This window comes from Pseudopipra pipra, chromosome Z (genome assembly GCF_036250125.1).
Source record: "Pseudopipra pipra isolate bDixPip1 chromosome Z, bDixPip1.hap1, whole genome shotgun sequence".
Taxonomy (NCBI): domain Eukaryota; kingdom Metazoa; phylum Chordata; class Aves; order Passeriformes; family Pipridae; genus Pseudopipra; species Pseudopipra pipra.
In genome coordinates, this window is record NC_087581.1 from 21,381,258 (window position 1) to 21,392,800 (window position 11,543).

Sequence of the window (11,543 nt, forward strand, 5' to 3'; positions counted from 1 at the left end):
TTTAGTGTCTTTATTATTAGTAATTAGATGCCTATCTTACCCTAGTACTACTTCTCAGAGCTAGTACTTGGCCTGCTTGTAGCAACTGGCCTAGTCAATACCTACAGTATGTGCTCTACACGCCGTTAAAGCTGCTCTGTAAGGCTGAAGGCCCTCTTATGGTGTGACTCCACAGGGGTTGAAAAAAGTTCAGGTTGCCACAGCCCAGCCAACTGCTGTAGAGCCACCTCTTCAGGCTATTTTAGTGAAACAATTTTTGATGATGTAAACTCTGTCAAAAGCAGGGAGAGTTCCTGCTATTGCATTATCACTATATTCTCCGTGGAATTTTTCTTGCAATACAACTGCAGTGGTGCTTTTGTGGCAGCTTCAGTTCACAAAAGGTTCTTGTCACCGCAATAACATTCTGTCCATCCTCAGAACTTCTAGTAGGGCACTTAACTGTGGCAAATTATGAATGAATTTGCTCTGATGCACTAATGTGATCATGAAGCTCTCAACTAGACCTTTATTTATTCTCTTTTCATTTGTGTAATATATTCTTTGCTTCTTAGATCTGATTATGTTCTTTTGGATGTTAAATTCTCCTTAATCTTCTATAGGCTGATCAGGTTCTTTTGTTTGGGGAAGGATTTCCTTTGGCATGACCTCAGGTCTACAGCAGCATTTCAGTGTTTGTTCTGGTCCTGAATAAGCTGATGAGAAATGACTCCTTTATTTTTCAGATACTGAAGAATGTTCTGGTTCAGATCTATTATTATGTAATCCAGTATATACCTAATGAACATAACTAATAAAGTAGGAGATGCAACAGCAAAATTGCAGTAACAACAAATACTAAAGTTTAATAATGGGATTGCAATGTAAAAATTACTGCAGGGCATCACACTACCTTAATATTTCTCTTCAAAGTTATTTACGTTACTCTTGAATCTATACTAGTTAGCAAAAAGCACTCTACTCCCAAGTGTAGGTCCATTATTAGGATTAGAAAATGGAATTTTTTTTTCCTTTAAAAGACAGGACATAAAGAAAACGGTTGTAATGTAAATTATGGGACTGTTATTTTTGTCTGTAACCCCCAAACCATTATCAAGGTAAATGGAGAAAATACTCAAATAACCACAAGACTGTGAGGCTATGGTGTAATTTGGAAATTTCACTTTTCGTTATTTTGTATGAAAAATATTATGGGAAATAGTGCATTTAATGGTATGAAATGTAGTGATGAGGAAAAATAACATTAGGGGATCCTGGTGAACTTTAAAGTGCTGTTTTTTTCATTAACATGATAACTTTTTTCAAAGTTACTACTGAAAATAACGTCTGTCATTATTCACCTAACAATGCAGGTGCAGTGGTCTTATTTAGGAAGGAATGGGGAAGAGGAAAGACTATGTTACTGCAACAGCCAGTACAGGTCAATTGACCTGCAAAACTATTAGAAGTGGGATGATGTTGAGAAAGTCTGGCAGTTGTTGTCTTTGCACACATTTAATATTTCGAGATACATAGCTTTCTTCTCTGAACTACCATCTTCATCAGCACTGATGCAGATCCACAAGGCAGCTTTCTATTTCTGTTAGGCATTTGAAACGAAGTAGCAATACAAAGTTTTTTTGAGATATTCTGTGTAGATAAGTCCACAAATAATCTTTAAACTAATTTTTAAATTTAAAATATTCTCATAAGAATCTTTAGACGTTATAGTTGAATTTGGCATTTCCTACATGTAGTTTTTGGCAGTGGTTAAGAGCCTTTTTTTATAAAACTGTGTATTATCTTACCCCTGCTGCAGCTTTTGGGCAGGAGGCTGTTATCAGTGATCTTACCTTTTACTGTAATAGAACCAGATTAACACAGTCACTTGGTTTAATTGCAGGTTGGCAAAAGAAAAAGTTATGTATGAAAAAGAAGCAAAACAGCAAGAAGAAAAGATTGAAAAAATGAAAGCTGAAGCATGTGATGATTATGGAATTAAGAAGCAGGTAACTATCCTAGAACTTGTTTTATAAAATTCTTGTTTTCATTTAATCCTTAAATACAAGAATCTACTGTTCCTGTTATATAAATACTAGACTAAAATCCTGTCAATTACAAAAGTCATAATAAGCAGCTGTAGAAACTTCCTTAAACTGTTAAATTATAAGGAGACTGCGTACGGATTATTACTTAGCACTTCGTGTCAGGATGGCTGTCACTCACAAACAGTGCATCTGAGGCCATCATGAACTCTTTCTCAGAAATACCAAGAACCTGTAGTAAATACACGGTCTGGATGGATATAGGTAAACCAAGTGCTTGTTGTTACAGCAAATGTTACAGCAAAGTGAGAATGCTTGGTAGTTAATATGAAGATGAAACATTTCAACTCTTGAGGATACTAGTATTCTTCTGGTAAATTCCCAGGCATCAAAGAAAGTGGGTATGCAGCTGCTCCCCAAGAGCTGCTGGAGTTTGTAGTGAAGTCACTGACTGAGAAGAGACATGCTATGTTTTCATCTGCTCAAGAATATGATTTAGGGTTACTATTACAGTATGACTACATTTTTTCTCAGAAGGTGTCCCACAAGAATAGTGGTTGCAGACAGTTGGTACATACCATTTTGGAAGAAGTGTCACATTTCTTTCTCCCTGGGAGGCAGCTAGAGTTTGGGAGATTTGTGTTTATTCTTCACAGAAGTGTGAAATGTCCATGTTTCACTGTGGTCTTCATATTCTTTCAACTAACTATGTTACCTTTTAACTATGTTTTTTCCCCAAGCATTTCCCAGATGTTTTCTCTCAAATCTTCTCAGAAACTAAAACTGTAAATTAAAATTAATTTCACTTTTTTTTAACAGTCTGTTGGCCTCTTGTTCTAACACATAATCTACTGGTGTCCTATCTTCATTTTTAAACAATGGAAGAATTGGTTAAGCAAAACTCAAATATAAAATTAACAAAAGATAGGAGAAGGAATTTTTAGAGCAAGCTAAACCAGCTTTTTTCAGTAAGTTTGTATTTCAGTTCATGTGTCTATGTCCTGCCTTGCTTTCATTATGAATTCTTTATTATACAAATAAAGAATTGGTATACAAGAAGAAAATTTTATTTCATAGAGCGGAGCTGTCTTCTGCCTCACAACAGACTGAGACTTGAAGATCCTTACAACACAGTAGCCTTTCTGAAGATCCGCTGGTGCTAACAAGAACTAATGAATGCAATTCCCATTTTTAGTGTCGTCCATTCATCAGATTATTTGACTGCACCATGGTATTTCCGCAGTGACCTGCAAGATATCATCAAAGTCAAAAACAGCGGTGGCTGTGAACTTCTGCTGAAATGAAATGTTCCATACTACTTGAAGGTATTCTCAGACACCAATGACAAAAGCCTTCACAGAAAACAGCATTCATTCATTCAGAAATTGCCTGATCCACTTTGAAAGCAAGCAGTTCCTCCAATGACATCTTCACTTCTTATTTGTCTGGAATTTCATAATATTTTAGGTTATTAAAAATGTGGCAGCTCAGAAAGAATGTGCACACTTTTCCTAGGATCAAATCTGCTATTCTAAAGAAAGTTATATAATACCAGGAGTTTGCTCAGAATGATATATTGGCTAGAGTTAAGAGTTTGAGATTTTTTTCAGGAAAAATATCTGTAGTTACACATTTTAAGAATTGCTATTAGTTAATTTCTAATCTGAATAACTCTTAAAATACAGTTGTAGTCTTTGGTAATAAAAAGTAACATTTGGGGAATGGGAATGAATTCAATCATTTGAGACTACGAGAATAGTTTTAACTATTACTGTAGCTGAAGTATTAGCCAAATGAGATATATATATATATATATATATATATATATATATAAATAAATATACATACAAATCAATAGAGAGTTCATGGAGAGATGCTTAGAAAGCTTAAAAGCATTACTTGCAGTTTTCTGGTTACAACTCACAAGTAGAACATATGCTTTTACAGTACCAAAGTGAATATGGCAGATTTTGCTTGAAAGTGGATAGTGCCATTCCTACAGCACATGTAGTCTTTAGGGTGTGTGTGGTCCGTAATGAGGGATCCCTTTGTCAAACAGTAGGGTTTGACTTAGTATTTTTCTTCTAACTCCTTGTGCAGTGGGGCAGCTTGTGGTTCCTGTGGACTCAAGTGTTCTCTAGCTGAGGCAGTGACCAGCAGGGTTGGTTGGCAGTGGTTAGATGCTGGCCTTCACGTGCACTGTCCAGAGTGACTTGCTTAATAAGGAGCAGATTCAATATCAGAAAAACAAAAAGAATAGTTTTCTTGCAGTGCTCGTAGATGCTGACCAAGCTTATAATTTCAAGATTGCTGTGCAACAGTTAGTGGACAAGTGATTATTTGAGAGTTTTTAAATACTCTCACATAATAAAGAATATATATTCATGTGTGTATATGTAATTGGTACATGTATGAGTCATTTACATTTACCATGGTTATTAGCTGTCTCTTCTGTTTAGACCACCACTCCTGTCATGTGAAACAACACAGTCTCTATATCCTGTGACCCAGTAGTTTATCAGGCTGTCCTCCTAAGAGCAAGGAAGGACAGAGAGCCCTGTTGAAGTTTTCTTCTTGTTGTTTTCAAATTATTTGTGGATCTGCATATCTCTAAATCTCTTAGATAGATCTGGGTCAGCTGGGGAAAAAACCCAAATCTATAAACTCTGCTTCTGTCTTTTTGAAGCTGATAAAACTGGTATCCTCACTAATACAATGCATGTCAGGCTGAGCAAAATTGCTTCCTGTTACAGGTACCAGCACTCATATAAAGTAACATTTACTGTATTCTTAAATTATCAAAAATTTGTTTCTGTCTAAGCGCTTGGGTGATCCAAAAGTAGAGAATCTGCCTGATCTAACAGCTCCGTTATGTCGAAAGTTAAAATAGCTTTGAGCTTTCATTGTGGAACATGCTAAAAATATAAGTTGCTAATGTTTAAAGCCTGGTCGTTACTCCCTCAGCTGTTTCTCACAGGTTTGGTCTTGATGCTTATTTTGAATGTGTAAATTGTCTGATTTTAGTTATGGTGCCCTTCCTACTAAGCAAATGGTAGGTGAATCTGTGTGTTTGCATCTGCTCTGTCTTATCTGTCACTGCAGTCTGAAATTTATGGAAAATGGATTGAAGGCTACCCAGTAGTGCATTAAGCAAATACTTCTTTTGACATCTGATCCAATTTACAATTTCCAATCATGTTTAGTAGATAGGCTATATACAACCCAACAGTTAAAGAGCTCCATCACATCTGAGGAAGCTGTTTTATTTTGAAATATGCCAGACACCTGTTCCTTTAGTAGAAATAGCTTTAGTCCTGAAAGACAACTGACTAGAAACATCGTGGGTTGAAGAGATTTGTTTAACTGGCTTTTTCAGTACACCTGAAGAAAGGGGATGTCATCCTCATTGTAGCCACAAGAGCTCTTTTGGTCCTATGTGCACTTATTGACAACAAGCTCAATTTGTTTCTCTCTGTACACATTTTTGTGCTTTATCGTTTGTCTTAACACTGTATTTAGATGCACTTCAGTTACTCCAGATTTTTAATAATTCTGTTTGACACTGTAATTCACAAAAACTTTGCAGATATTTATGATTCTTTGCAAAGTTAGATCAACTTCATGTTATAACTTCCTTTGTAACATACTGTCCTGATTTCAGCTGGGACAGAGTTAATTTTCTTCCTAGTAGCTGGTACAGTACTGGTTTTTTAATATGAAAATAAATGTTGATAACACACTGATGTTTTAGTTGTTGCTAAGTAGCATTTACCCTAAGTTAAGGACTTTTTGCTGTCTTGTGCTCTGCCAGTTGAGCAGGTGCACAAAAAGCCATGAGGGACCATAGTCAGAACAGGTGACCCAGACTGGCCACAGGGATATTCCATATTATAGGATGTCATGCTCAGTATATAAAACTGGGGGAATTGGCTGGGAGATGCCAATTACTGCTTGGGGATGGAATGAGTATCAGTTAGCAGTTGGTAAGCAGTTGCACCGAGCAACACTTGTTCCTCTTGGGTTCTGTTACTCTCTCTCCCTCTCACTATTATCACTACATTTTGTTTCTCAGAGCAGGCAGAACTACAGCTTACAGATTCTAGATTTATATGCCTTCCCAGATAGCTTATCTAGTGGCACATATCAAACAAGTTACTACTTTTCATCTCACCTACCAGCTTTACAACAAACAAATATTTAGTAGTGCCGGCTCAAGGAAGTAATTGTTGGATATTCTCACTCTTGTAGGTATTCTTTATACAAGAAATTTCTACTACATAAAGTAGAAGGCAGCATCTCATACAGTTTATGGCACACCTCGTTCTGTGGATGTTATACTCACTGATGAAAGTCTAAAATTAGAAACTAAGTTTTTTCTCTCAAAACCGACTTGACATAAGAACTTAAATATATGACACTTCAAAACATGGTGATAATGTCTTACTACATAAGGCCTTCCTGAGTGCATAAATACATTCTTAGCTATAGCTTAACATCCTTTTTACAATGACCCTTTGGCACAGCAGCAGTTACACTAAAAGGACAATAACAGCAAAGGAATGACAGAGTGAAATAAGCCATTTAAAGGAAATGTCTTCTGTTGAGCGTTGTCCTGAATGTATTGTATGTTTCATATTTAAATGTCTAACAGATTTTCATTTCTAAATAGATTTAGTATTACTGAACAACTCTGCACACCTTTCCTTCTCAATGGTTGGATTTTGGATCCAGAAATGTTCCATGAAGCAAATGTTCCGTTTTTTAAGACTGAAGTTGTTTTCTTTAGGAGGCGGCAAGATTTTCAGATTCAGTGGGGTGCCAGTTTAGTAATTTTGTTCAAAGTGCATGGTGAGAATAATCTTTCTCCTAAAATGAAGCACAAGGATAAGTAATAACTTTTTATGCATGATAAGCATCAAAAATATGAGCCTGCTGGTCTTTGCTTTTCATTTTTCTTTACCTTTGTCTTTCAGTCAGAGCCTCCTGCAGTCTGCACACAATGTGATCAATAACTCAATAACTTTTTTCATGCAGTAATTATCTCTATGGGGTATTATCTGAACACTCTTTTTCTTTATTACCCAAAAGATGCAGGAGATATTTATATAACCAGCTGATCCCATTTTGGATGAAGCTGCTTCATGACAGCAGGAGAAAGTTTGTTTTAAATAGACTTTTTAACAAATGGTGTATGGAAACCTTACCAGGCAGTACTTTTTCCTAAGGGAAAAATTATTCTAAATACTCTTTTGCGCCTAATACTTTATATTTAATTAAGTACAGAGTAAATGGAAGTGTCCTGTAAATTAAAAGAGTTTTAAACAATTATGCTAAGTGTGTGTCTTTTAATAAAAAAGCCTATTCAGAAAATGGGTGCAACTGTTCTGAAGTTCCTCGATAATGACTGGACTGCTGATTTTTCAGAGTAAAAACTTATCTTAAAAGATAATGTTTTTATCTGGAATACATTCTTACTGGCTTCTGATTTTCACAGATCGAGATCTTACAAGAGTCACGAATGATGATTCCGGACTGCCAGCGCAGACTAGAAGTTGCACACGCAGAGCTTACTCAACTACTAGTGAGTATAGCACCATACCCCACTGATCAAGAAGTTCTGCTGTTCCTGGGTGACCTGGATAAACACGGCTGTCTGCAGTGCAACTGCAGCAAATTAAAACTGGATTGAAGAATTACTGTTTATAGGTTCCAAGACTAGAATCCTGTAACGTAGCAGTATTTCACTTTTAGTAACTGTCTTTGCAGACTTGATCTTCAGTCTGTGACAACTGTGTGTGTTAGAATAGTGGAAGCTGTCTTTAATGGAATGTACACTCAACAGTTTAAATACAAAACTGTCAGAACAGACTCAGAATTCCTGTGCTAGTTCCATCATCAGAAAAAACAGTTAATTGGTTTTACAGATAGTGTAGATGTATGTATTATGCTTGTAGTGAACTGAAATAGTCAAAATACTTTGCTTACTACTTTTATTATGCTATGGACAAAAAACAAGTCAGATGAGTCCTTGCTTTATGGTTTATTAGTGAAGTGAGCAGTAGTGCCATGTTTTTAAGATACAAATACCTGCAGGAATGAAAAGTATCTTGTACAAATAGATTAACTGAAACTATACCAAGTTTTGAGATGATCATGCTTATTTTTAAAGGTGCCTTGTCATCAAGGATGCAGCTACATGTGTAAATGCTATTGTGGGGCTAAAAATATATGCCCTACATTAAGCCCCAGATATACTGATGGCTAAAATGCAAATACTTTTTTTAACGGAAAACTCAAGGTATCCTATTCTCAGGTCTTTTGCTTCTACTGCTTTCCAAAATAAATGTTTAGTACCTGGCAAGATTTAGGGTTCTTTTGTCAGTCAACTAGTTACTTAACAGTTAGCCAGTCTAGATTTCAGTGGCATGCAGAAACAGTACTATTGGTTTATAGTGTGCTATGCAAACTTAAGGAATGGGGGCAGTTACTATTGTTGTTAAGAATTTGAAAGTCTTCAGGTGTTGCTTTCTTTGCTTAGCTCACCTTCAATGCTTTTATTAAAATTTACTGTATCATGGTGTGTTTTTTCAGTTGTCAGTCTACTTAAGCTTTTTCCTAAGAGTACTCTCTGTGTGAGGTTTGTTCTTATTGGTTCCTTGATTTTAAATATTTAACACAATAAAATAAAGGTATGCACAGGTCAAATCTGCTTCCACATGACAGGTATTATACTGGACCTTAAGTAGGATTAAAGAATTTACCTGTGCTTTGAGTCACACAGAACTTATGTTTTCAAAAATGATTTATCTCTCATTTCATAGAATGGTTCGGGTTGGAAGGGACCTTTAAAGGTCATCTAGTCCAACCCCCTTGCAATGAGCAGGGATATCTTCAACGAGATCAGGTTGCTCATAGGCCCATCCTGAATGTTTACAGGGATGTAGCACCTACCACCTCTCTAGGCAACCTGTTAACAGTGTTTTGTCACCCTCACTGTAAAAAACATCTTCCTTATATCTAGTCTGAATCTACCTTCTTTTAGCTTAAACCCATCACCCCTTGTCTTATTGCAACAGGCCCTTCTAAAAGGTCTGTTCCCATCTTTCTTGTAGGCCCCCTCTAAGTACTACAAGGTGCTAGAAGGTCTCTCCAGAGCCTTCTCTTCTCCAGGCTATACAGCCCCAACTCTCTGAGCCTTTTGTTATAGGGGAGCTGCTCCAGCCCTCTGATCATCCTGGTAGCCCTCCTCTGGACTCATTCTAACAGGTCAATGTCTGGACTGAGGACCCCAGAGATGGATGCAGGGCTCCAGGTGGAGTCTCACCAGAGCAGAGCAGAGAGGCAGAATTCCCTCCCTTGACCTGCTGCCCACACTGCTTTTGATGCAGCCCAGGATACAACTGACTTTCTGGGCTGTGAGTGCACATTGCTGGGTCATGTCCAGCCTCTTATCCACCAGCACCCCCAAGTCCTTCTCAGCAGGGCTGCTCTCAATTCCTTCATCCTGAACCTTTATTGATACTGGGGGTTGCTCAGACCCAGGTGCAGCATCTTGCACTTGACCTTGTTAAACCTCATGAGATTCACATGGGCCCACTTCTTGAGCTTGTCCAGGTTGCTCTGGATGGCATCAGGTGTGTCAGCGGCACCACTCTTTAGCCACTAAACTGTCTACCCATCAAATCCATCTCTCCAGCTTAGAGATGTTTCCCTTTTTCCAGTCTTCAAGGACTTCACTGGACTGCCACAGCTTTACAAATATCATGGAGGAGGGCTTGGTAACTACATCAGCCAATTACCTCAGGACTCTGGGAGGCATCCTACTGGGTCCTACAGACTTATGTACATTCAGGTTCCTCAGGTGGTTGTGAGCCTGATCTTTACTTACAATGGGAGGGACTTTGCTCCCTAGGTTCCTATCCATGCACTTGAGAGGTGTGGAAAGAGAGGCTGCCAGTGAGACAAAAACGCGGTTACCTCAACCTTCTCATCTGCTGTTACCAGGTTTTTTCCATAGTTACCTTCTTAAATTTAATCCCACAGCAGTTATTTTCAGAATACTCAAAAATGTTGTTTTTAATTCCAGGAAAATGAAAAAGAATTGGAAGAAGCTGAAGAGTATAAAGAAGCACGTTCCATACTGGAGTCAGTGAAGCTGGAAGCCTAGCAGTTTTCCAGTACTCTCTTTATATGCATTAGCACGGGGTCCATTCCATACTTTCATTTTACTATGGTTCTACTACTATTATTGACTTGCTAAGGTTCCCTTTATGCAAACTGGCCTTTCTCTAACTGCAAGACGCATCAAATAAAGGATGTTCTGAAACATTTGTGTGTTCCATATTCAGGCAAAACAGATGTGTTTCCAGTTCACCTCAACTAAAAAAAGGAAAAATAAAGCCCATTTAATGTAAGTGTAATAGCTGATATACAGAACTTAATCTGAACAATTCAGGCTAAGAAACAAAGTTTGGTTATGCGAGGGACTAGTAAATACTTCAGAATGAAATAGCATTACAGAATGGTTTGGACTGGAAGGGTTCCATCTAGTTCCTGCCCCTGATATGGGCTGCAGAAGCACCTTATATATGAAATAATTTAAAGCCATTATAGCATAACAAGTTGTACTGAAAGAGAATATGGACTAAATGACCCTTCACAGTCACCCATCTTTTTTCTATGATGCAGTTTTTCTATAATATTTTCAAGTATGTACTCCTTGTTTATCTTTGAGCCCAAGACAAAATTAAAAGCTGATTCCAAATCTTTCTCATTTGACTTAGATTGATTTGTAAAGCCCAATCCACATAATTACCATTGCTCAAAAATTCTGTTACTTTTCAAGAAACAGAATTTAGCAGGTGACTAGTATGTTGTCAGTTGCACCTGGTAGTAAGAGTTCTGTACTAAATACTTTTCCTGAAAGCACATTGGCCTGAGATTTTTTTTTGAACCAAGCTTAAACTCCAGAACATGAAAGAGACCTAATGAGTAAGGGAATAATACTTAGTCTGCCTGGAACAGCATTAAAATGTTATGTACAAAAGTTGTGGGTTTTTGAAAGTAGCTTCTCTACAGCAAATAGTAAGTTCTGTTGAAAAACAAGAAAGCTTTTTACATTAGTTTTTCTAGTTTGAAAGTGCTCTGGCATGTTCCTTAAAGGCAACACAAAGCACAGTGTACCTTTTGTGTGGTGCTATATTGAATACTCAATAAAATTTTTTGTTAATTTGCCTGAGTTTGAGTAAGCTGCTCTTTCAGTACCTCTATTTGTGTACCTTAATCACAGGAGTCTACTTCCCCATCACTCTTAAGCACTGCTCTGACTGGTTATCAACACCAAAAGATTTCTAATTTGACTGCAGAATGATCTACTTTTGAAGTGTCCCCAGAGCAGTAGCAGACAGGGCTGAGAGGTGAAACCTTTTGTGACACTGTTTTCATAAGAGAACACGCATACCTTCTTACCAGCATTGTGTCCTAGGCATGTAATTGCCAAGCAGACACTTCCCAGCTCAT

General features: G+C 37.4%; 1 protein-coding gene across 2 annotated transcripts in view; it reads left to right on the forward strand.

Annotated features, from left to right (window-relative positions):
- Positions 1 to 11,262, forward strand: part of TBCA (tubulin folding cofactor A) — a 24,819-nt gene extending 13,557 nt beyond the window's left edge. For both annotated transcript variants that reach the window (XM_064642455.1, XM_064642456.1), the window contains exons 2-4: positions 1,883 to 1,988; positions 7,519 to 7,605; positions 10,111 to 11,262. In XM_064642455.1, the coding sequence (XP_064498525.1) occupies positions 1,883 to 1,988; positions 7,519 to 7,605; positions 10,111 to 10,191 (274 nt within the window). In that variant the 3' untranslated portion in view covers positions 10,192 to 11,262. The remainder of the gene's footprint in view (positions 1 to 1,882; positions 1,989 to 7,518; positions 7,606 to 10,110) is intronic.
- The last annotated feature ends 281 nt before the right edge of the window (positions 11,263 to 11,543 follow it).